This window comes from Phyllostomus discolor, chromosome 13, assembly GCF_004126475.2.
Source record: "Phyllostomus discolor isolate MPI-MPIP mPhyDis1 chromosome 13, mPhyDis1.pri.v3, whole genome shotgun sequence".
Taxonomy (NCBI): Eukaryota; Metazoa; Chordata; class Mammalia; order Chiroptera; family Phyllostomidae; genus Phyllostomus; species Phyllostomus discolor.
This window is the reverse complement of record NC_040915.2, coordinates 34314584-34341270: the sequence shown is the minus strand read 5'-3', so window position 1 is coordinate 34341270 and position 26687 is coordinate 34314584. Positions and strand designations below refer to the sequence as shown.

At 49.6% G+C, this 26687-nt stretch overlaps 1 protein-coding gene across 1 annotated transcript in view; it reads right to left on the bottom strand.

Moving 5' to 3' along the window:
• The window catches only part of DOCK2 (dedicator of cytokinesis 2), a 362016-nt gene that overhangs the window by 238850 nt on the left and 96479 nt on the right, over nt 1-26687 (bottom strand). The window contains exons 23-25 of the mRNA XM_036013875.1: nt 26369-26477; nt 17184-17254; nt 15412-15518 (exon numbers count right to left, since the gene is read on the bottom strand). Coding sequence (XP_035869768.1) covers nt 15412-15518; nt 17184-17254; nt 26369-26477 — 287 coding nt within the window. The remainder of the gene's footprint in view (nt 1-15411; nt 15519-17183; nt 17255-26368; nt 26478-26687) is intronic.

Here is a 26687-nt window from a genome sequence, read left to right as displayed (position 1 = left end):
ATTCTTGTGGTAGATGGAACATCAGGGTAACAGTCAATACTATGGTAAGTGTAACAATCTATGCTGTGAAAACAAAACCCTTTTATTAAATTCTAAGAGGAGCTTAAGCCTGAGGTTTGTTCCCTCTTTGTTATCAAAGGACATTTGTAGAGAAAGATTAAAGACAGAATAGACAAGGTAAACAATCTTTGCATGAAAAAAAGAAAGGGATTTGGAAGAAAATAAATGACCTTCCCCTTCTATGATACAGTGCTTTGTCTACACAAACCTAAATTATTTTTCATGCCGAGGGAAATAATTTTGCGTGTGGTGGTGCATAGTCACACTTTGAGAAATACGGGTTAAAATAAAGAAATCAAAACTGGGATTCCTGGCTTCTCGGTTCTGCAACCAACTCGTGTGCCCTTGGGCAAGTCCTGGCCAGCCTTCGGACCGGTTTTCTTGACTGTAAAATGAGGTTGGATTAGGCGGCCTCTCCAAGGATTCACGCAGCTCTCTGTGTTCCTGTTTTGTGAAACCTCGAAGCGTGTTCCAGAATATCTCCTCATCATCTAAAGCAAGTGGTTATTAATTCCATTTACCCTGTTATCTGAAAAATCTTACCAGGAGGAAATAGCAAAGATTTGAAAAGATCAGCTACTTTGGGGCAAAAGAACCTTTTGAAGCTGTTGTGTTGGAAAAAAAAATCAATAAAATTGATTGCAATCCGGGCACACACAGAAGCTAACTGTCCAGGATGCATGCCCGTGCATCCCTCGGCCGTGAAAGCCAGTGGGCAAAGCACTGCCTTGAAATTGGCCTTACAAACCACCTGATCATTTGCCTGGGTCAAGTGGCAGTTTACGCCAGGTGAGTGATAGAGGGTGCTGATTCAAGCCATCACTCTTCTCTCCCCTTGCTATGAGATAAATAGACTGAGGGGTAAAAAGAAAACACCCAGGTCAGTGGTTAAAAACTAGCTGAGTAACTGTAAGCTCCCTTATTTGCAAGATCTGGGGTAGTTAAGACAATTTCTCCACCTGTAAAAGAATGACACCAAACTATAGGATTTCTATAAAAAATTATAGACAGTCACTATTATCATAATTAGGGTAGTACATACGTATATACTCTTACACAGTTTTTTCCCGCTATATTAATGTTCTGAAAGAGCCCATTTAGGCAACTCTATTTTTCATGCTCTCCATTGGCTCCAACTCTGAACTGATGATGATGAAAATGAATATAATAACTATCAGTATATAATTTATGAAAATAATAATTATATTAATTTTAAGCTACCACCTACGGAACATGTTTTTCACCATCCAGGGACCGTGCTAAGCATTATTTCACTTAACATTCTCGCCAACCCTATTATTATCCCCTTTCTGCGGATAAAGAACAGGAGAAGCGGCGAAGTGACATGGCTTTTCCAAAGCCACTGCGGGCTGCATTTTGTGGGACAAAATGAATAAACCCCAGAGTGCGTCTCCAGAAGTGAGTGAGTCTCTGGTAAAAAGGTCATCCAAGAAACCCTCTTTATACATTTGAGGCCAAAGTCAAGATCATGGAGGGGAAAAAAAAAAAACCCAAAGGTTACCAAAATCTAGTGTAATAAAATGAGAACAAAAGAATGAATATCCACAGTCCTGAAGCTCTCTTGTGTTTTTTAAAATTGTATATTAGATGTTATAAAAACAAGAAGAAAAATCTAAAAATCATCTAGCCCTCTGAAGTCCTAAGGCACTTTGCTTATATTTCTGTGTAACATTCATCCTGCATTTTAATAAAGAGTGCCTCATTTTGCAAATGAAGGCAAGCTCCTTGAGGATTTCATCGTACTTTTGCCGACTTTTTATTTCCTCAACAAATGCTCAATGCTGTGTTTCGAGCAGGGGATCAATAGACATTTATGAACGGGAACACCTGTTCTAAATATCGTCCCTCTTCATTAGAAAGGCGGCCCCATCTACCCTGCACGCAGCTTGACACGGCAGAGAGGCAGTTAAAGATACGGGTCTTGAGGAGAAAGCAAAGACACATGACAGCTGAAGTTTGGGGACTGTGAGCATCAGGATAGCACGGAGCCACCAGCAGGGATGCGCGCTCCCAGGCAAACGTGGGCACAGACACGCTGGAACAGAGCTGACACCTGGAGCCCTGAGTGGTTGTGGAGGGAACTGAATTTGCTCCGGGGCAGACTCCACCTGTCTCTGTGGCCTTGACCTCCGGCCCTCGGGTGCACAGAGGGAAGCGCAGCAGCTGCAGCCACCCAGCAGTGCATTCTGGGGACCAACCAGGAAAGAGAAATGGCGGAGGGCTTCCCAGTGTTCTCCCTGAGGTCGGCAAGAGAGGGAAGGGGAGTAGGTGGTCAGAGCTAGGCCTGGGCGCAAAAACGCTGCTGGAAGACTGGCCACACTCTGGATGTCACAGGTGCTCCCTGTCCCTGGAGCAAGGGCAGGAAAGCCGTCTCTCCGCCCCACCCCACCAACCCCAGGGGCTGCCTCTTGATGCTTGTGGCCAGAGATCTCAAGGTGAACTTGGAAGCGTGAACTACATATCTTATGCTCAGAGAATTATTTTATCCTTTTCCTTTGAACTGCAGTAGAAGTGACTTTGCTGCACGCCGACAGCATTTCCTAGCATCTATCAAGGTTTGCAGCTCACTGTGGGCCCCCGAAATGCCACAGCTTTTCCTGGAGGTGACTGGGACCTGCCTGCTCTCTTGGCACAGGCCCTGAGCAGACAGCAGAGTGCTGTAGTGAACCTCTTGCTACCTGGGCTGTGATTGATTTTAAAACCTATGGCTGCTACCACAGGGGAGCCCGGAATCCCTACAAACCAAACCAAATGAAACCAAGCATCTCGCTACAGATGGGTCCCGTAAAGTCGGGGGTATGGGCAGGGGCAAGCCTGAAGGAAAGCAGTTTCTTGAGACCCACAGGATCATTTGCATGAGCAGAGAAATCCACCTGCGAGGGCAGTTCTATCGTCCTGACTATCGCCCCCTTCCCAGGGGCCCGAAAGACTGCTGGAGCCCCAGGTACGATGCCCAAAACGCAGACGCTGTCCCGACCAACCTCTCAATAACACATCGTGGATTCAGCTGTGGCCTCTGTGGACAAGACACGACCCAGGACTCATCTGAACACGATGAGTCCTCGGGTGTCTCCCAGGGCAGGCTGACCCTGGTGCTCTCCAAACTCCAGGATAACAGAATGCTTTTCAAGCAGTTTCAATTGTACTTGAAATTGCTACCTCTTTCTCTACGTTGATCTGGCAGTACGGACGCAATGACCATCAGAGACAGAGACAGGGTCCTAGAACTCCAGCTCTCTGACGATAAACCTGAAGCAAGGAGCCCAGAGAGGTTAAGTGCTTTGTCCAAGGTCACGCAGCTTGTTGGCAGCTTTCCTGGATGAGAGTTTAACTCTTCTCCTTCTTAGTGTGGTGTTTTCTCCAACAGACTGTTATTGTCCTTCAATTAAGGTAATGCTTTCTTTGTCTTTTAAACACTTACTGAGCACCTACTCAGTACCAATTATTTGGAATACAGAGAAAATACTCTGTACCCGAAGTCGAGGTTGTAGTGTCGGGCCAGCACAAGGGAAATCTGAGAGCAGCTTCCGAAGGGGCAAACCTCCCCAGACCCAGACTATGTGGATTCTCAGTGCATTCGTCTGGCTCCTAATGAACCAAATGTAGCCGGAGGGACGCACGACGTGGCCAGCAGCTGGCAGCGCCGGAGGCCCAGAGGCACTCTGTTGGTGCCAACTTTTCACTCATCCTGAAGGGAGGAGGAGCTGACAACACTCCCATCTGTTTGGGGAGCCTACAGAGGTTTCATGAGGGGAAGGTGTGCTAGGATAACCTAATACACATTGAACACACACACACACGTTTATTGCTAGGAAGGAGGGAGAGCGTGTGCTTAAATTTTAAAACTCGTAGCACAGCTGCCTCGGTGCCCCCTGGATAACAGGCCCAGCTGCAGCCAGAGCAAAGAGTGGCAGCTCCCTGGAGAAAATGGGCTCAGGCCGGTGGGCAAGAGCCAAATGCTTCTTAGCACAATAATGGCAGGGTTGGCTAATCCGAGGCCACCGAGGCCAAAGCCGAGGTAATAGAGAAACATGCTTCCCCCAAATGAGATTAGACTGTGCCGCGTGGGAGGAAAAATAACACTCGCCCTGGCGAGGTGCACCTGATTCTTAGATGACCCAGAAAGAAAATTGGTCGTCGCTCTATTTGAGAGCGAAAATGACGTGGGATGAATTCCTGCAGCCCACACTCTCTCTCTACGGGGGCCTGGAGCCATCGCCACCGCTGGCCCACGTCCTGGGGTCGGAGGGGACGGACAGAGGGGAGAGAGCCTTGCTGACAACCGATTGATACCTAATACCGGCAGCAGGCTTAAGAAGACGGTGAGAGGCAAGGTGTAGTTCCCCAGGACGGAGGGAAGGCAACGGATTTAAAGAAGGGGCTGCGTGAGGACGATGGGGGAGTGGGGTAGGTGACCCACTAGGGACAGTTGTGGGGGATGAAGTGAAAGAGAGAGAAGGGTGCACTGTGGGCACCGGCCTGGACTTCACCTTCTTCACAGCCATGCAAAAGCCACGGGCGCAGCCAATCCACATGCACATCGCCCGTCACGACAGTGAATGCCGGAACACCCAGACCTTAAGGGCAGTGCCGACCTCAGAAGCCTGGGGTTGAGCCCCAGCTTTCGGCCTACGTCTCGGCTTCAGTTGCAAAATGGAGCTAATAATAGCGCCTGTAAGCTAGGGCGATGCGAGGCTCCATAGAGAGTGATCTACAGTTCTCAGCACGTGGAGGTCCACGAAGCCACCATAACCCCTAATCGGAGCGCCTCACTTGAGAGACAGAAAAAGAAAATGAGATTTAGAGATTCATTCGCTTCCCGGTTGGAATAAACAGTAAAAGGCAGGGCTGAGGTCTCCATCTCCTGAGTTCCAGTTACACGTTCTGTTCCACTGTCGGATGGTGAGGAATTACTAATAAAAGCTGTTGATGATGACGATGCCCCACTGCTGGGCCCCTTCTGAGTACCAGGTCCCACTATGCCTCATGTAGGCCTTCTCCCATTTACTGCTCACAGTCAACCAGCGAGGTACGCATCCTACGTTGTTCCGGCGACAGGTGAGGAACTGGAGGCTCCTGGGTGAAGTGTCCTGGGTAAGGCCCCCAAATCAGGACCTGATCCGAGCCCTTGTTCTGGGCAACCGTCCCGTGCTGTGCCTGCTTCAGAAATGGGACATCGCTCTCAGGTCATTTTCGCCTCTTTAGCTCAAGCCACAGTTAGGGCCTCATTCGCCTTTGATTAAATGGCTTCCTTCCCTCTTTGCTCCAGCGTCTGGTCCCACTTGGGCGGTACCATAGAGAATGTCCACACGCAGACATAGCCCCTGCCATCAAGGACGACGGTTCAGTTGCAAAAACACGTCCCTCCCCTAGTAGATCACACCTGTCCAGCTCCGTCAGAGAGGACCCATGGTCTGCTGTATGCTGCATCCGTTGCATAAGGAAGAAGCAAAATTGTGTGTGTGTGTGTGTGTGTGAGAGAGAGAGAGAGAGAGAGAGAGAGAGGAGGAGGAGGAAGGCAGAGTGGAAGTCCTGGGAAGCACTGGGGAAGCTGGGTGAGATTCATGCGCAGCAGCCAAGAAACCATGAGCAGAGAGGACGCTGGTTTGTCTCCTGAGACGATGGATCCCGGTAAGCTTTCCCAACGTCAAATTACGTAGACCCAGGTGTCCCTCAATGGGAAAGTGGGGAAATCAGTTGTAGCCCATCTATAAGACAGAGGCCAATGAAGTCTTTAAAAATAGCACGGGAAAATGTTCCCAGTACTTCTCCGTGAACAATGCAGATTACAAACCTGGGGAAACATTACGACAATTGTATAAAACATTATAATACACAACAGAGGAAGAATAAACAATGGTTACCTCTAAATCCTAAGACCATGGGTGCTTTTCTATGGTATTTCCTAATGTTCTATAAAAACTGGCAAGGTTTTGATAACTCTCATTTCTATAAATGGTAAACGGCATTTTCCCCAACCCTGGACCAGTGCTCCCAGGAGCATGCCTGGCAGAGCTCATGGTGTGGGCTGAGGCCGCCATTAGCAAGGGGGCGTGTCAGGCAAAGGTGAACCCCAAGTTCTCTGGAGACTTGAACAGCAGGAGTCTGCAGCGAGACACGCTCCACCTCTGGCACGCCGAGGCCTCCCGAGACTTTTCCAGAGAAGGCCGTTCCTCCATCAACCTGTCCTCCACATTCCAGAGCACTGTTCTCCCTGAATTCTGGTCACAGTCACTGTTTAAGGGGTACTCGTAAATAAACTTGTAAATAGACTTTTAAGTCACAAATTTCCACCAGAGGCCACTGCAGCAAGCCCTAGGCTCTGACCCACCGCCTTTCCATAGTCCCACAGGGGCACAGGCTCCGCCCCCCTCCCTGTCAGTCCCCGCCTCACGCTGAGTGCCCAGGGCTCACTGCCACTCTCGTCTGAGAAATACTTGTCTCTGTCAAAGGTGGGGGAGTGAATGACTGACCAAATGGCACTGCGTTTTAGGGGAAAATGAAAGGAGTCACACTTCTTTGTGAAGTGAACCGAGTTCTCACATGTCTCATGGGCAAGTGGAAATTTTGCTGGGAAGAGTTATCTGAAGGTGCCATTAGAAATATGTATTTAATAAGGTCATCATTGAATCAGATGGCCCTGCACCTTCTTTCCTATCACCTGAATGCCTCTGTGGGGCCAAGTGTGAGGACCTGCGGGGTAAATCTCCCCCCCACACACACCTGCAAGCTCCCCGAGGGGGCAGGAACCTTCCGCTCCAGGGGCCGCATGCACAGCCACTGGGAGGGTGAGTGCACCCTGGAACCAGAGAGGCGCCAGCTGGATTCCGGGCCCCAGCATGCCATTTGGCACAGGCCCGGTGGCAGGCTTCTCAACCTCCCTAACCTTCGGTCTCCTCGCCTGTCAGGTGGGGAGAGTAATACCCCACTTTGCAGGGCTGTCATGACAAAGAAATGAAACAGTAGTGAAAAGCTTAGCATAGCACAAGCACAAAATAAATATTCAAGAAGCGGTGGCCGTAAAATTATGTATTATTATGTTCCCTTCATATTCCCCATAGCACAGTGCTGATACATTTTTTAGATATTTATTTTTCAATAAATATCACTTAAATGGAAATGGCCCTGTAGCTGGTTTTCAATTGAACTCTGTTGTGGTCTTAAGGAAAGTTCCCTCAGTGCTAGGAAGACGTTGTGGGTGAAATGTCAGCAAGGTAAAACTTAAACAGATCGACATAGAAGTCTCGGAACATTCTAAAACCTGCCTCACTGGAATTCAAACCATCCGTGACTATACTTTCACAATGAAAACAAACAAAAAAAGAATTTGGAGTAAACATGTGACCTTTTAAAGATTTACATAAACCCCCTCATTACGCGTACTTCCACTAACACAAAGAACCGTTCTCGAACTGGAAAAGGACCCCGTGGAGCACGGGTAGAGTGGGGTGAGGATGGCCCGATGTGGCTGTTCTCCAGCTTCAATGAGGCAAATGACTTTTAAACAATTGAGAAAGAGCTGATTTGGATTGCTGTTAAAGATGGATCTCGGGTCCTTCTCCCCCTGCCCAATTACATTGTGCTCGACAAAGTCATGAAAAGCTGCTGGCCTAAGTATTTTTGGAGGCTCAAAAGGGATTCTTTTCTTTGATTGTATGCCTTTTTTTTTTTTTTACTTCAGAAAAAAAAAGGACACTTTCATAAATCTCTCTTGGATTTGTTCTGCAGCTTATTAAATCACTGTCTTCTCCAATTCTGGATCTGAAGGTTTCCTTTTGAGATTGAATTCTGTGATCAGTAGGTCACATTGAAAAGGGGAGAGATGTGAAGGCCAGCCCCTTCTCAGATGTCGGGAGTGCTGAGGGGTTGTTTTGGGACTGGACGCGGCTTTGGAGCACTGTAGTTGGGAGGACCAAACCCCTCTCTGAGGGGCATTTGATGCCTCTAAATGCTCTGACAAGGACAAAGGTAGGTGCTCAAAACTAGGCGGTCTTTGTCGAGGAAACAGATGGGCTCTAGCACGTGACCTCTCCCAGGATTCCGAGCCCGGCTCCATGGCGGTGAGGTCCGCAGGCAAGTTCTCCTCGTCTGTTTAACGTTCTGTAAAACAAAGTCTCATTTCCTGTCCCCAGCTCAGGTGAATATGGAGAAGTGTTGAGGGGAGGATCTGGGAGGAGGACGAGGTTTGGGGCACTAAATGGCATTAGAAAGTGTCAGCAATATTACTGTGAATCAGTGAATGACTTTTGAAATCCTCGATTAGCAGAGTTGGCAGAGCTGCAGAGAAATGCCATGATTTTGCCATTTTTCTACGCAGGCTGAGTGGCTTGTCCAAGATCACGCAGCCGTGCAGTGAGTCAGAGTGTGGATGTGAGTGGTCAGCACAGGGCCTGGTGCCTGATCAGTGCTCAGCGAGCCTCAGCTGCTGTTTCTGGGGCTGAGACCGCTGCTCGCCAGGTCTCCTGCCTCTCAGCTCGGCCGCCGTTTCATCAGAGACACCAGGGAGCGACAGGAAGCTTGCCTTATGGGCCCAAGCAATTTTGTGCTTAAGGGATATCATCATTCAAGGAAACCCGTCTGATTTCTTTCACACCTGAAAAGGTCCCAGCCTGGAGAAGTGCTGCATCTCAGTACATTATCCCCAGGATGCTAGCATGACACAGGAGCCTAATTTGGGTGGTGGGGGGAGGGCTGCCTTGGGACAGAGATGTCGTCCCTCTTTCCCGACCTTTCAGTCCCCTGTGCTGTGTTGACTGGCAACAGCACAGAGGAACTGCATGCCCACCAGGGCGCCAGGGACTGGACCCCTGCCCTCAAGTCTCCACCAGGGAGGAGCAATGTCCTGGAGATGCAGAGACACTGGCATGGAGGAAAGAGAGACTGTTCCACACTTGAAATGGGAACGTCGTACGGCTGAGTGGCAGAAAAGACAAAATCAGGTTCCTACCTCACACCACGTATGTGTTACATAAACATAAGCTCTATACATGGATTCACCACTTGTGTGTTAAAAATTAAAGTATAAAATTCTTAGTAAAAGTAGAAATGAAAATCTTTTAGGCTTTGGGATTGAGAAAGAGAAAGATTTCTTAAACAAGACACAAAAGATTTGACTAGGAAAATGATTCATAAGTTTGTGTTAAAAATAGGAACTTCTGTCAGAAAAAAATACATCTTAAGTAGATGAAAAGATGTGTATAAACTGGGAGAAGACATTTGTAATGCATAAAATCAGCAAAAGATGAGTACGAAGAACATTTCAAATATCCTGGGTCTCAAAGGTAGGGATGATTAGTTAGTGTGCCTGAGGGGTGAGGAAATGGAATGGGGAGGCAGTGGAAGGGGTTTCAGGCACTCTTTGCAAAGACAAGAGTTGCGGAAGGGGGTGCGTGGTGCCAGGACAGATAAGGAGCCAACCCCAAAGCTGAAGCACGTTCTGGGGGGAAGGGAGTTTGTTCCCTTACTGCCCTTTCCTTCAGGACAGTCTAGCGCTGGCCTGACGTGGACACCCCGAGTCCCAAGCAGCCTGCTCACAGGGCTACTCGCTGCAGGGAAGCCATGCTCTGTAAAGCTGCAGCGACATATCAGCCTCTGGCATCAAGAGTCCCATCCCCTGCCCCGGCAAAGGTCCCTGCACTTAGTTGCCCAGCACTTAGAACAAGCATGGGGAGTGAGGAACGGAAGGAGAAAATCCTTCAGAAGGAGTGGTGAGGCACTAACATGGAGAAGGAAGCACTTCCAACAGGAGAATAGACACTATCTTCTTTCTCTTCATTATGAGAACAAAGCATGGTGAGCATGCTACACTGGAAAGAAGATGGGTTTTGTTATTCAGATGACTTGTATTCTGCATCTAGCTCTAACATGTACTACCTGTGAGTGACAGAGGGTGCTGCTCATCAAATATTCCATGTGTGGCCCTTCACTCCCCAGACTCCCTTGCAGCTAGGTTAGACAGATGTGATGGGTTCCGGCCAGTGGAGTGTGGATGGAGTTGGTGGGTGTCACTCTCGGCCTGAGGTGGTTAAGAGCAGTTGTGCTTCCTCCCTCCCCCTCTTCCCTGCTTCAGGGAGGTCACGGGTACCAGATGGCATAGCTTCTGGATAGACAAACACTATTTGACTTTCATCGGACTTTACACAAGAGAGAAATAAACTTTCACACTGTTAAAGCATTGAGAATTAGGGACTGGTTTGTAGCCCAAACATCACACAGCCCAATGCACTGGTACCTGAATACATTGCATAATCTTTGGTCTCACTGGGGTGAAAGTTACTTGACCCTCTGGGCACTAGTTTCCCCATCTATCAGATGGAAGTAATAATACCTATGTGGCTGAGCTGTCGTTAGAATTTAACACATGTATTTGTCCATGCAGCACCTACAGAGTTGACATTTAATAAATATAAGTCTCTCCCTTTAAGATCTTGTTGTCATTATTATTCTTGTGGTTATTATTGTGATACACGAGATGCCTCTAATTAATCAGGCACTTTGATAGTTCTTTTACATACATCATCCCATGATTGTAGCTAAAGAAACCAAGGCTCCAAGAGGTTATTTGTGTAAAAGGACACAGCTAGTAAGCGATGAAGCCAGGAGTGTAAACAAGCATAGCCTAGATCAAAAGTCCGTGTCCTAACGGCAACAATCCTACTCACATTTCTCCAAGGCGGAACCCTGCAGGGTCAGAGATGTTACAGAAGCTCTCCACGCAAAGTAATAACTGCTGGGGTCAGCAGGCTTTCCTCTCTTCCCAGCCCCACGCCGAGCTGCTGTGATGACTAGAAGAGAGAACCCCCCTGTGGCTCTGGACCCTTCCCCCGCAGCTGCCCAGCCCACTGCTGAGGAACTGAGGTCCCCGCAGCTCCGGATACTGCGGGCAACGGATGAGAAGGGGAGAAAGAAGGACACTGCATCTTGATAAAGGGAAAAGAATATGCTTTATGCTTACAGAACAGCTCAATAAAGTTTCTAAAGGGAAACCCAGATGCTGGAAATAAATACTGGGAGAGTTTCCAAATCTCTGTCAGGTCCCTGTCCCTGTCTCTCTGTCTCTCTGTCTCTGTCTCTCCCTATCTCTCTCCCCCTCCCTCCCTTTCTCTCCCTCTCCCTCTCTGTTTGTTTGGAAAGTTGAGAAAAGCAAGCAATGTGGATCCTAAAGCAGTTTACACTGAACCAGATGGCGCGTCTGATTAGCATCAGACGAAAAAGACACATTACTTAGAGATTAGGTTCTCAGAGGGACAAATCTGTTCCAAAGGACCAGAAGGTGTGGTTTCCTCGCAGACTCCTCTCAGACTTCTCAGAGACGCCTATCTATTCCTCCTCTCTCCTTTCCTGGCCGCCAGGCACTTCTGAGCTTGGGTTGGAGAAGACAGCCAATCCGTCTGCACAGATTTCCCAGTTTTCCTCTCACTGGCCCTGACGTCATGACCCAGGGCCGGCTGCTCCCGAGGGACCCTGTCTGCTGGGGACCCCTGACTCCCTGACCCTGTCTGCTGGAAACCCCAGACGAACAAGCCACAGGATGACACTGAGTCTGAGCCACACCCCAGTGAGACCCATGCTGTGGCAATTCTCACTAAGCTGAAACTTACAGGGATTAAGCGATTTACTCAAGGTCACAGGCCAAGTAAAAGTTGAGGCTAACTGCCTCCAGGGAGAGGAAAAGTGAGGCAGGGTGCATGACAGCCCCAAGGTATCCCAAAGTCTGTAACTACACTGGGGCTACAGCAAGGCAGACAATAAAGTGAGAAACTGTAAGCATCTCACCCGGACCTACACTGCTCCTTCCAGACAAATGTAGCATGGGCCTTCTGGAAAATACTCCATGGATGGGAAATAAAAGTGGGAGAAACCATTCAAGGCCAGAATGGGAAACACATACAGACCAGGTCTTTTTATTCAACAAGTCCCCTGTCTCTCAGACCCTGGGGAAAAGCACATAGCTCCCAGGGATACGAGGAAGCTTGGCTTAGGGTTCCATGCAACCGTCCAGCACGCAAGGACTCCCTTACCGCAGGGAAGAAGTGGGGAGATGAAAGGGGCGGCCGAAGTAACCACCACAACCCCAGCAACAACAGTGACTGTTGAGAATGAGGCAGTGAGCTGTGACAAGCACTTTAAATGCACTGTCTGCCTCATTAGCTCACACAGCAACCGTCTAAGACAGGCATTGCTATCATTTTTCCTATTTTACAGGTGAGCTTACTGAGGATCAGAGAGGTTGAGTAAGTGGCCCATACTCACACAGCTCACAGGGGGCTAAATCAGGAATCCAACCCAGGCATACAGAGGCCCAAGAATGAAGTATCCTTAGCCATTAAACGTCCCCTTCTCCATAGGATCCTCCTAAAGAGAGGCCAGTGGGATAGTTGGCCAACATCTCAGAAAGGGCCTAAAAGCCCTCTGGCCCTCCGCTTGATGCCAAGGCTGTGCGTGCGAGCTGGTGTCCCTGGCAGCGCTCCAGGCAATCCGCACACCTGGCGGTCAAATCAGCACAGGCTCGAAGCAAGTCACGTCCCCGAGGCTGAGGACACTTCACAGGGAGAACAGGAGGGACTTCATTACAGTTCAGACTTGGCCCAGAATTGAAACTCACCTTTTTGGAGGGTACACGGAGCACGCTCACGCAAGAGCAGCCACAGTCACCCAGGAAGTGCGCGTGAATTCAGATTGTATCCATTTGGAACCTGAGCACTTAAGGAGGGGGACGAGCTGAAGTTTCCCTTGGGGGTTATTCTGAGGGGAGGGTTCACTTAGCAAACAAATACTGAGAGAAGCCTCGCCTTAAGCTGTGCATAGAGGATACCGCCTTCACGCAGAAGCCAAAGATGCAGAGACTAGTTATATACTCCCTCCTCTTTAAAATGCGTCCCCAAAGGGCTCTCCGTTCACCTACGTCTGGTGTCTGCACATGTTCAAGGTAAGAGTTTTGCATTTCTTTTGTAACCGTGTACAACACGGGGCTGGCCTTCCGTCTGTTACTATAAATCAGAGGGTTTTTACTGAGTCTGGAGCTCAGAGACACAGCAGGACTGTGGAGCAGCAGCTGTCCAGCTTGCCCTGTGATTATGCCAACCCTCGGGGGCCACCGCGGCTCAGCCCAGGAGAGGTGGCGCCAGTGAAGGAGCTGCTCCGAGTGCCACCAGGCTGGAACTGACGCCACGTGCCCCGTCCAGGACGGGGCCAGCCCTCCATCTGGCCGAGAGGCTATGCGGGGCCCCTGACGATGACAGAGCTCTGAACAACGAAGGGGAGCCACGTAACCCTGCTCTCTGATGTCTGTGCAGCGCCGCGTGTGGCCAGAGGCATCCTTGTTATGTCCCTGGACGGGACTCGATTCATCTCTGTAGTGGCACCACCTGATACCCAAGGAGGGCCTGCCGGGGCAGGAAGGGGCAGGAATGTTTCAAAGCCTTCAGAGGGAGGGCAGTTCATTCGGACGTGGAAGTCAGAAGTTGAAAAACATGCAAGGCTCCCTTTACAAAAGCTAGTGCTCTACAAACTGCAACACGGCTTAACCAGGACTGGCTTCCAGTCACCTTGCACCAGCCGCCTTGCACAAACCATACCTGTACTGCATTCATCTGTTGTCACACATGTGTCCACACAGTCGGGAAAGCACAGGCATGAATATAAGAATCACAAGAGCACTCTTCTCCCTGCCCCCTTCGCCTGTCCTAACTCCAGGGATTCCGACAGCAATTGTGGATGCACGATGTGAGCCATGCATTGGGAAGAACGTATTTACAGTGAAGTGGTTCCTGAATATTTCTGTGATTACCAGGCAATTTACATAAATATCCAAGCTTCACCGTCTGCATAAATTCCAGATGGGTGATGGCTGATCCTCTGCTTCCTAAGGCCCTTTGTTCCTTGCACAGTTAGCGTCTCGTTCCATCACGGCCACCAGTGTGGACAGAGAGGAATTCAACATGGGGAACGGTTGATCTCGGGCCACGGAAAACACCGCTCACCCTCGAGAGCCACTCTTTGCACCCTCACAGAGAGGAGTGACGTCAGGGATGCTGAGTGCGGCCGGAGATGAGGAGGACGGCGGGTAATGACGTACGTCCCATTTGGTCGTATCTGGAGGGGGTGTAGCCATTTAGTTCCCTGACCCCGAACCCAGGGAGGCCCTTGACAGTGGGGTCCTGGTCTGGACCAGCGGTTATCAGATCAGTCTGGGTGAGCAGAAGCTTGGCCACAACTCCTGCTCAAATCCACGGTCATCCCCGGCCCTCCAGGTAACACCGTGGAGTGAGAAAAGGAGAGTGCAGAGCAGTTGTGCGGTAGGCTACTAGCTGAGTAGCTATGCAGCACACAGTTGATACTTGAATGACACAGGCCCACTTAAACACCGACTTTTCCCAACTGACCAGCTGCAGAAGCGCAAACAGCCCGTGGGACCAGTGTCTCCCACGCTGTGACCTGCAGTCGATTGACCCTCAAAGTTCAAACAAGGTACAGTTAAAGGGCCAACTCCACACGTCACTGTGTGTGCCCCCGGAAGCCAACACAAGAAACTGCGGTTACCGGCTGCCTCCAGGACAGGGGCCCGAGTGGCCACGCACAGGTCTGGGGGGACCTCTCGCATGTGGTGCCCCTTCACACTCTGCCATTCTGATCCATGCCAACGTACTACCAATTCAAAGATAATTTTCCCCTGGCTGGCATAGCTCAGTGGATTGAGCACGGGCTGTGAACCAAAGCATCGCAGGTTCGATTCCCAGCCAGGGTACATGCCTGGGTTGCAGGCCATGACCCCCAGCAACCGCACATTGATGTTTCTCTCTCTTTCTCCCTCCCTTCCCTCTCTAAAAATAAATAAATAAATAAATAAAATCTTTAAAAAAAAAGAGAGATAGTTTTCGTTTTTAAAAAACTAATTCCTACTCAGTCAGAATCTCTGAGGTGCGTCAGAGAAATCCACATTTCAACAAGCTCTCCAGTTCACTCTTGTACTCTGGAAATTTTGAGAACTTCTCTGTTATAGGTTCTTTCTAACAAAAGAAACGCCCCCTACTTCCTCCCAAGGTGAGGAAGCAAGCAGGAGCCATGTAGGGGAAACCCATATAGTAGAAAACCAGCATCTGTGACTCCAAATTGACCACCTCATTAAAGTTTCTCAGGAGAGACCCTCAATGCAACCTAAATCAGTTTAGATTCTGGTGACCACGTTCTCAGCCACTTTATTTGGACTATAAGGGCGCAGCTGGAGAAGAACCGCGTTGGTGACCGCACAGGGGCTCTGTCCCGTGGAGCACATGCAGAACGCCCAGGGTTCAAGGCCCCGGCCTCCCAGCCAGGACGCTTGGCACTCACCTTGCTTTTTAAAGAGGTTGCTCCGGACTATCTCGTTCATGGACTGGACTTTCTGCTTCTGGAGTTTCACGGGGGGGATGCAGGTGTAGAACTCATACAGGAGTTGGCTGAGGGCAGGAAAAGCAAGAGACGGACAGCCGGTGAGACGGAGGTCTCCCGCCGCACGGCACCGACAGCCCGTCCCCGGACGGCCAGCTTCCTGGGCCCCCCGTTCCCGGCAGACCACCAGCTGCTAAGCCGGCCTTCGGTAAACACGTGCGGTTGGCCTTGGTGTCGAACACAAACGGCACTCACAGGGGTGTGAGCATCTGAAACCAGCACCGATGACCCCGAGCACTCACTGTGCCCCTGGCACGTGCTTGCTGTTTACGCCCCCTCTGCCATTTAAACCCCCCAACTCTGTGAGGCAGGTGCGGTATTTATCCTAATTTGACAAGTGGGAAAACTGAGGTTTAGAAGGTTAACTAAGTTCCCCAAAGTTATGAACAAACAGGGGTTGAATACCAGGTTCTCACTTCGGTACCGTATCACTTTGTTTACTCATTTTTATGCTTACTAATGTTTTATAAGTCTTAAAATCAAAAAAGCCTTTAATTTGAAAAAATATATATAAAATGCTGTCAATCATAGCCCATCTGGGACATGAAAAAAAAGACAGCTCTTCCCCAATAGAGAGAATATTAAGGTACCAACGAAATAAAATGATAGCCCCTGTTTGCTTCCCAAAATCCGCATCCCGTGCTCATGCTTTCTTTCCAGTACTGATGGAGCATGTACGTGACATGCAACCGGAAACGTGCAGAGCCCTGGGGATGCGGTGGAAGATGACTCGGTCCCAGGGGCACAGAACGCATGTCCCAGCGAGGTCCACACACCACACAGGAGTGGATACATCAATGCGAGGTGCTATATGCAATGAAAAAATAAGTAAATAAGAAGTTGTTTCAGACAGTAATGTTGCAGGGGCTGGGGAAGGAATTTGATTTGCAGAGGTACCGTCTCCAAGAATAAAATATAATTGAGTTTAAGACCAGAAAGATGGGAGGAAGGTGCACGAAATCATCATATGAATAGAAAAAGGCCATCAGTACAAAACAGAACAAAAGAACAAAAAACTGCTGAGATCCGAATGAAGTGTGGGGTGCAGTGTGCAGACTGGCACCAAGGAGGACTTCTCGGTTTTGACAAATATCCCGCAGTTAAGCGAGATGTGAACACCCTGGGGAGCTCTATACTACCTGAACTTTTCATGTGAAGAGTCTGAAAATACTCCGTTGTCTTGGGACATTCTCTGTTGCTCGGACAACACGCTCTGTTGTCCGAAGTGAAGGCAGGAGGAAGAAGGGGGCCTGTCTGGCTCAGCTGCCCTACCCTAACACACGGTCACGTTACGGTAACGCGTTCATCTCGTGAAAAGAGCGGATGGAGAAGGGCCGAGCGAAAGGGCTCTGGGGGCAAAGACTGACACCCCAGGTGAAAGGGAGGCACTGACACCAAACGTCAGTTTTTCGGCCTACCTGCCTGCACGCTGTAGCATCTGTATCACCCAAGAAGGCTACTTCTTTTAGACTTGGTTTTTCCCACCCACAGGCTGACGCAACAAAATGAGAACGTGACAAGCCCGCTCTGGAGGCCCCGCAGGAGGCTCCTGCCACGTGTCCTCTCTGTCCCTGAGCTGAGGGCCCATCTGGGATTCCCCACGGGCACCCGCCTCTCCCTCAGAATCTCTGGCTTGATCCCAGAGCCCAGGAAAGCGCATCGTAAACTCTCACCTGAGTAACTTCGCATCGAAGACCGTCTCCACGTCGTGGAGGACAGATGGGATGTACTTCAAGGCCGCCACCTGGGGGGAGTGAAATGACCGTGAGCGATGCGCACACCCAGCGTCCCTGCGCGGTGGGGAGGACGCTCTGCCCCTAGACACAGATCACGGAAAACAGTCCTGCATCCTGGGCACCGTCCCAGCGATTCGAGACTCCATGCGGATTAAATCATCAGCGAGTACTCTGCATAGGGCAGCGAGTGCCACTGCCTGTGCCTTCAAGAAGACAGTAACGTATATTACAGAAAGGTCACAGACTTGGCAATGAGGCAGATCAGCAGTCAAAGCCCGGTTCTAGTTAGCAGCCATGTGGCTTCGGACAAAACACCACCTCTCTGACGTCTCACTTTCCTGGGCTGTGAAATCGAGGGAATAATACCCATGATGGAATGAGACATCCAGCAGAGAGCCGGGCATACTCCGGGCATTCAACAAATGGCAACTTCTAGCATTATCGGAGGGTGTTGTGCTCGAATGGTTTTGTTGGTGGGGAAGACGGCTTGGGCTGAGTTGTGTGTCTTTCCTCTCCCTAAACAACGTGTGAGCACTGGTGGGTGGGCCTCGGTCCCCCGGCTGGCTCAGGGAAAGTGGGCGTTGTGACGGATTGTTGTTTCCTCTGTGCACCTTAGCTGACGCACCCAGAGGTGGGAGGCACACCCACCCTTTTGCATGGAGCTGCCATTGGCTCGGCAGCAGAGGAGACGGCCACCTCCTTAGGAGGAGTTGGAAGTCACACAGCTGGGAAATAGCATTTAAGAATCTAGCAGAAGTATGCATGTTGAATTTTTATTTTTCTGTATATTCTCAGTATTCTGTAGCTAACAAATCCACTCTTTTATAATCAGACCAAAATTTTAAAAAAGTAAAAATTCCTTTCTTAAAAAAAATCTTCACCCTGGCTGGCTGGCATAGCTCAGCGGATTCAGTGTGGGCTGTGAACCAAAGTGTCGCAGGTTCGATTCCCAGTCAGGGCACATGCCTGGGTTGCAGGCCATGACCCCCAGCAACCGCACATTGGTACCTCTCTTTCTCTCTCTCTCCCCTCCACCTCTCTCTCCCCCCTCCCCTCTCTCCCCCCTCCCTCCCTTCCCTTTCTAAAAATAAATAAATAAAATCTTAAAAAAAAAGAAAAAGAAAATCTCCTAGCCACACACTGTTGAGCTTCTCAGTGAATGAACATTGTGTGACTGGTCTCTGAGAATGTCCAGTGGGGCAGAGGCCACGCTGAACTCGGTTCTTAGGTGATCTTGCTAAAGCTTCTCGGAAAAGGACACCAACAGAGCCGCTCCAAAACAGACCTGGGACAGCCATTCTGGAAGGACCACCCAGCAGCGCCCTTTCATGCCTTGAACCACAGGAATGTTTGAACTGGGCAAGAGAACCGTCAGACTAGCCAAACCTAATCATTTTACCGATAAGTGTTTGCAAAGCTAACAGGAGAAGCGCAGGGACTGACCCCAAGGACGGACGATGATGGACTCAGAGAAGATGGACTCCGTAACAAGCCAGGTGTGGTGAAGGAGTAACTCAGGTTGCTATTCCAACAGAAATTCCTTTCTTCTATGCGTGGAATTATCCCCCTTCCTTTTCTTCATAAAAACCCCCTTCCTTCACTCTGTAATCGGGACACTAGTTGGGTTTCTGCCTCAATCTGTGTTACAAGAACTGCAGTTTTTTTAAAAATCCCAAATAAATGCTTGCTGCCCCCATTTGGGCTTCTTATTTTAAGTTAAAACCATATTTCATCCCTACAAGGGGAATACTGTCTTCCTAGGTAAGGAACCTTAGCACACCCGGATTCCACACCCAGCCCGGGGTCCCACACTCAGCAAGGGGGACAGCCAGGCGTCAGGTTCCGGCAGGCGGCAGAGCCAGCCTCTTCCCCCAAAGCCACATGCCCACCTCACCCCAACAGCAGCTGTCCCTGTGCCTTCATCTTTTCTTCTCTTTGTGATTTCAAAAGCCAGCAGTAAGTGTTTGATGTAAAAACAAGTTCACACGAGTTAAAGCCGCAGGGCGAAAACTGTCCCTGGAGCCCTGCAACTCCGTCTCCGCCCCACTCCCTGCTCCCCAGACAGGACCCCTGTCAACAGTGCGGCGGGTTTCCTTCCAGACTGCTTTCTTTTTTCTAATTGTATTTTTTCCATCACTATTTATCCCCCTGGCACCCCCCTCCCCACCACCATCGCCACACTGTTGTCCGTGAGTCCTGTTTCCTTTTGGCTCCATGTGTGTGTGTCTGTGTGTGCGCATGTGTGTGCACATGTTTGCATGCATGCATGTGCATGTGTTTGTGTGTGCATGTATGTGCATCTGCATGTGTGTGGGTAATTTTTACAGCTCTGCCACTTGCTTTTCACAGGTGCTCACATAACCCTGCGATTTTTGCATGTCATTCCACAGAGCACGCTCTCTTTCTGACCATCACACGCTGATGTCTTCAGGGTACACCGTATCTTTTTAAGTCCCCCTCTACTGGTGGGCTCCACGTGGTGAGAAAATATTGAACATATACGCTTGTGTATGTGTAAGGTTCCCCGCACAATGGATGGATGGGTTGCTCAAAGAGCAATTAGTTTCCAAATGTATATACCTATGTACAAACGGATATACTGGTACACATACATTTTAGGAGATAGTGTCGTACTGCCTTAGAAAGAGACAATGATCGATTTCCTTCTACCCCTTTCCCTATGACACTACCAACCCGAGTACACGAGTCTTCTTTGTTTTGTCAGTCCGACATGTAATTTGCAACTCTGAGGTTTCTAGGTAGGCGCCTTTTCTATATTTATTGCTCTGTATTTACTAAACTGCTTGTTTATATTGTTCCCCCATTTTTTTCTTTTGGATGATGTCCTATTGATTTGTGAAATTCTTTAGGCACCATGAATATTGACCCCCTTTTGCAGTGAGACACATTGCAAATCGGTCCTCTTGCTTGTCCTGCGGCCTGACTGCACTCCTGCTGCCTGCGAGCTTTATCCTGCCTTGCGCTGCACAGAAGGACTTTAATTGGTACGGTGTCAGATTTGTCAGACTTCTGTGTAGTTATTGGATTTTGCATCAAGACATTTATTTTTTCTTTCAAACCAAGATGACAAGAGATAACGAGATTCAGAAGCTGATGTTTCTAAAACTATGCTCCTATTGGGACACCTTTGTCCCATAGGATGGTGTCAGGTAGTCTGTGGGGGAAAGACATTTGCAATCAAATAATCTGGGGTTTAAGCAAAGATAAGCCAGTGAGTTTATTTTTTCTTGCAGAGCTTCTCTGGACTTTAATATGCCAAGATGCACTATGACATCCCTCAGTTCAGGCAGGTATAGTGCACCTGGCTGGTCAGGCCACCTTTTCCCGGGAACAAGCAGAGAGAGCTGAAGCAGGTGCCTGCAGGGCCAGGCAAGCAGCAGACAGAAGTGGAAGGAGGTGAGGATAGGCCGGTGGGAAGCGCTGTGGTGTGAGGCATGCACATTCCGTCTGACGAGTGAGTCCCTCTTGTTCGCTTGGGTCAACGCTGCGCCAGCCGGATCCGACACCCGAGGGCTGCACTTGCCCCATGGGCTGCCAGTTCACCGAGCTCTCAGAGACACCAGAGACGGGGGCACAGGCTCTGAAACAAGGCTGGTCGTCCTCTCTTTATGACGGTAGTTTTTTAAAAAAGATTTTATTTATTTTTAGAAAGAAGGGAAGGGAGGGAGAAAGAGAGTAACAGAAATGTCCGTGTGTAAGAGAAACATTGATCGGTTGCCTCCTGCACGTTCCCAGCTGGGGACCCTGGCTCACAATCCAGGCATGTGCGCTAAACAGGAATTGAACCGACAACCTTTCGGTTTGCAGGACAACGCCCAACCCACTGAGCCACAATATAGTCAGGGCATGACAATAGCTTTTGAAAGAAGGCACAGTTTTTCTGACATCTCTTAAGTTAAGGGTCCTCCTCCTCACCAACATGGGAGTTGCAAGAATAGCCACCAGGAAAACATTTGCCAGGCCAGTACTGTATTTAGCTGTATATAACGTGTATTTTTTTGCCCAAATTTTTGAGGGAAAAATAAGGATGAGCATTATACACGGGTATAATGATGACATACCATGGGTATAATGATGGGTACAATAATCCAGTGTATAATGTGCACAGAAACGTGGTGTACATGATACACAGGAGCACATTATGCATGGCAAGATACTGTAATCTGTTTATGATGTGACATCAATCATCAGTCCTGGACCCCTCCGCCAGAAGTCAGGTGGAGCCTTCAAGAAGAGAGTCGGAGACAAACCAAGCCGTGGTGACTCCACTGGCCCTCCGAGAAGTCACAGGGGGACAATTAGGGTGATCGCTCTCCCGACGGACTGCACCAGGATCGATAAACCCCGGCTACTGGCAAACAACACTTGTTTAACAATAACACCGACAACAAAAACAAAACCGCTGCAGTCTCTCCAACTCAGAGGGGACGCGTCCTCTGAGGGTTTCCAGACTCTCCCTCTGCCTCTCTCCCATGAAGACAGAGTGTGCTTGGTCTCAGTGCCACCGACAAGGATGTACAGGGCCACTCAACCTCCTCCTCATTCAAGGGCTCAGACAACAGTCCCGTCCCACCGATTCCCAACCCTTTTATTTCAGCCGAGTGACAGGCGGTCAGGGCCCACGGCACGTGGACACACAATGTCATGGAAATTCACCACAGCATGACGAGAGGGGGGCATGCCACTCTCCCAGGACATTCAGCCCTGGCACCCATCTTTCAGAGACAGAGAAGGGAGGAGGGACAGACATATTCTGGAACCTGCACGTCTCCATGCTTTCTGCACCCCAGCATTTTGCTGGCCCCTGAGGCTTGCCAGGGGGCAGAAACGCGCAGTGTTTCAAATGGCTGAAGAGGCAGACGGCCCGTGTTCACGTGCAGCTGGAGCATGCGCTTCTGCGTGTCCTTGGGGAAGTTAATGCTGCGTGCTCTGGTTTCCTTGTCAGGAGAATGCTGGGAATACAGCTACCTACTTTATAGGTCCGATGTAAAGATTAATATAAAAACGTGAGCCACAGCCTCATCGTAAGAAAACTGCATCATTCCACATAGGAACACTGAGTGTGGGGTATACGGTTGAGAAGGGGAAGCAATTAAAGAACCATTTAAAGATCTGAGGTGACACCCCAGTGTCTGCTATTAAAGATTACATCTCACCTCCCTTCTGGCTGGGGACTCAGTGTACAGCCTGCAGGCCACTGCTCAAGAATGGACCGCTTTCTTCCCTTAGTTCGGACATTTGAACATGTGATACCAAATAACAATGAAAGGACAGGGAAGAAAGAGGCATCCTTAACGAGCTCGCCTTCATGACTATGGAGCACACACCTGCCCATCTTCACCCTTGCTTACTGCTCATCCACCTGGCATGTTGCCAGAGGACATGAATCTTTGATGGAATGACCCTTTGGCTGTGATTAGGAACTCAGACTCTGCACCTGCACAGCCTGGGTTCAAATCCCAGACCCACCAGCCACTTCCTGTGGGTGGCTAAGTTCCTCAGCCCTCTCTCTGTCCCCACTCCCTCATCTGTAAAGTAAAGATAAGAGAGTACTCGCCTAATCAGGTGGTTGTAAAAATCCAATGAGCTAAGCATCTGTGTGAAGTTTTTAGCTCAAAGCATGGCACATACGAAATGCTAAAACATAAAACGGTGGAAGCTGGTATTCGTTGGTTTGTTGTTCAGCCGAAAGATATTTGAGTACACCCACTGTGTGGCGGCAGCCGGTTCAGGTATCAGAGATGGGAAAGAGAGAGCCCCCGTCCCACCAGACAGTCTAGTGGCTTTATTAGCATGAGTGGCAATCGTAGTGGTCCAGGGAGCATGTCACAAAGCACAAGCTGTTTGCTCATTTTCACTCAGGCCACCCAATGGGGGCACAACTAGGAGTCGCAGACCTAGTGGAGAGTGGCGGAGAGTGGGGCCAACGGGTCTGCACGATGTTGCCCAAGGCCCCTTGCACGCATCTGAGCTACATCCAGTTCACGAGCGTCTGGTGCTGGCGGTCTCCACCCGCCGTAAGCTGTATCAGCAACGCTTACAGGCCCGCCACACCGAGGGACTCCCAGCATACGGCCCTTTCCTGAGAATGCATGGCGCCCCTGGCTTAGCCCATTTCTTGTGGCTTAGAGAAAAACGTTAACTCTGGAGGTAGGAGACCTGGGTGGGTGGAAATCCCAGCTCCACCACTATAAATAGGTATGATTTGGGATTAATTATTTAACTCCATGAGCCTCCTGTGGAAACGGGAGGCAGTGGTTCCTGGCAGGTCTCCAGCAAGATTGAAGAGGCCGTGTGGGAAAGCCCAGCCTCGCGCTGGGCGCGGGGCAGGCGCTCCGTCAGTGGAAGGGGTTTAATTTAACGCTCCTTCCGCCCTCCCCGGATGGCTGGCTTTCAATTCTTCGCAGTTGCGGGGGAGCCGCTGCCGTGCCAATGCTGAACAACGTGGGAAACTACGGACAGCCACTCGAGAAAGGGAGGCGAGCCTTGGAAACGAGGAGCAACTTACCGAGGCCCCAGAATGCACAGCGGGCAAAGCTGAGACGAACAGACCGACTCTGCTCTGAACTGGGCAGGCACGCGTTAGGCCCCCACGGGTGACAAACACAAGGCCCACGGGCCAAATCCGGCCCGGCACCTTGTTTCTACCCGGCGGCAGCGCCGAGCTCCTTGCCCCTAGTGAAGGAGTAGTTACATTGATACAGTCCTAAAAGTATACTCGGCCCTTTGAAGGCAACCCCGAGGCCGATGGGGCCCCCGGTGACAATGAGTTTGACACCCCTGATAGGGTTTCCACCGTAAGCCACCAAGCAGCTGGAAGTGTCAGGTTTGAGCCGTGAATGTCAATCATTGGTGTTTTTACTCTCAGTCAAAACTTACTTTTTTTTGACAGGTGTATTGGGCTGGCCAAAAAGTCCGTTTAGTTTTTTTCATAAAATAAAAGACACATCTTTCATTTTTACCAATAACTTTGTTGATTTGGATATTTTGAGTATGTCGGCTATCTCCTGCTACTGGCTTCTAGAGGGCAGAGGCCAGAGGTGCTGCTAAACATCTTCCAACACATGAGACAGCCCCACAGCAGAGAATTATTTGGTCAAAATGTCAATAAGACCAAGAAACTTCGCAAACCACTTCTGACACGGTTGATCAGTCACAGCACCTACTCCATACACTGCGCAAATCCCTTTTGCATGTTCCAGTTGCATTTTTACCTTTCTTGAAATAATAAAGCATAATATGCCAAAATGTTGCTTATTTTCCTCCATCTTCAACATTTAAATGGCCACACAAAAATTCACCAATTTTGATGAGTTCTTGTTTTAAAGTCACTCTGACTGACAGCGGTCACAATGCAATCTAACAAAATTGTCTTGAATGAAGTTCAAGACAACCAAGCACTACTAGAGAGAGCAGTCGTATGGAAACAACTAAGTGAACTTTGTGGCCAACCCAAAGCTGATACATGGCAGCACCCTTTCCTGCAGCACCCCAGGGAGGCTCCCAGTCAAGACTCTGGTCATCAGGTGGTAGTTCACCAGGTAAAACTTTACCTTCCTCTTATGCGGAGAAAGACAGAGAGTCAGCCATATGGGTTTACTCTCCTTGACATGTGAATCTGTTTCTTTATCTCACTGAATCTCGAATGTCCTGACACTGTTTGGCCCCACCTGACAGGACTGGGAACACAAATAAATCTTCCAGATTCCCTTCTAGGAAAACGCCCCCAAAGCTCCTGTTTCATCATAAGGTTAAGGAGGGAGAGAGAGACATGACTAAAAAGTATTCATACTGAACCACATCACGGGCTCGATCCATCATGATTCACATTACTTCACTTAATCCCCTACATGGGACATCAGACTTCCGATTTTACGGAAGGGTAAACGGAGGCCCCGGAAACGGAGGTGGTGTGTTCAGCATTACGGAACCAGCTGTGGGTGCCCAATTTCCCACCCGGGTCTCTGGCTCCAAATCCCAAGCTCTAGCTCCAGCGGCAAACGGCAGTGCCTGAGAAGATCCCTCGAGTGGGGTGTGCCAGCATCACGTGGCCTTGGCCCCTGTCCCCTCATCTGCCCCTTCCTCACGTCCCCAAACAGCACTCAGCTATCTTCAAATGGTGCTTTTCTCCGTATTTAAATAAGACTTTAAACTCTTCTTTGATAACTTGTCAACACCCATTCAGATAGGTAGAAAGCATCACTGACTTGATGTAAATCCCCGAAGCTAAATGTGGCCCCTTTACAGCAAGCTAAGAAAGAGCTGAAACTCCTTTCCAGGGCTCTGGGGCAGAAACCCATGCGGAGGACCCCGCACGATCTGGGCCAGTTCCCGGGGAAAATGACACCTTCCTGCACGGCTACCCAGACAGCAAGAACGTGGATACAAAGGCGTAAGCCAAAAGCGGGATAATCCTGTTAGTTCTCCACATTTGCATAGCATTTTGTAATTTGCTCTTTTTCAGATCATGTTCATTTAATCCTCACCCAAACAGTGAGGTTTTACGGATGAGGAAAACGAGACTCCGGGAAGTAAAATGACCAGCAGAAGGACATACAGCTGACACAGGACATTCTTGTTGGCTTGGGTCTCCTCGCTACTGCCTATAAAGGCTCATGGGCCGATCTTGGCTTTCTTTCTTTCTTCTTTCTGTCCCCACCTTCTTATCCCCTCCGCCCCTTTGGGCCTTACCCTCCAGACACGTGTAGCTATGAAGTCATCCTGAAACAGACTCTTCATTCAAAGGGCGGCCTGAGCTTAGGGTGCTGAGAACAAAAAGTGGACGATTTTCTGAGACTGCCGCCGTAACTACGCTCAGCCTGAGAAGGGGATCAGGTTTGACCTACTTCCCTCCAGGTAGCAACCGCTTCAGAGCTGTTTTAAAAGAGGTGTGGCTACCTCTGTGGGAAACAGACCATAAATGTGGCCTCTTCTGCCCCAAAGAGTCCTCGGCCTTTGGGATCCTTATACCACGTGCCCTCCTCAGGCCTCCGATGAACACAGGGCGGCGAGTTCAGGCCAGAGCAGACACTACCTCCCCAGGCTGCTATTTACCGAGTGACCTAGGGAAAAGACAGACCGTTTTTGGAGTGTAAACCAACCTGCAACAGGATGGTGGTTTTATATTGGCTTTTCATCAGGTTGTTGATGGATTCAAAGAGCCGCCGCATGGATTCTTCAAACTCCATCTGCTCCTTGCCTTCGTAAAGCCTGAAAGAAGACACATCTGGGTCATTTCTCAAGCCAACAGCCATTACCTCTGGAAATGGGCGCCAGCCAGCCGCAAACGTCATTTAAAATTGAAAAGGGAAAGGGGCGGGCCGTGGGGGCTGAGGGGGAGGGAGTCCCTCCGGCAGTCCCTGCAGCAGTCCCTGCATGCACAATCCACTCAAGGGAGAAACCTCCTTCCACCCACCGCAC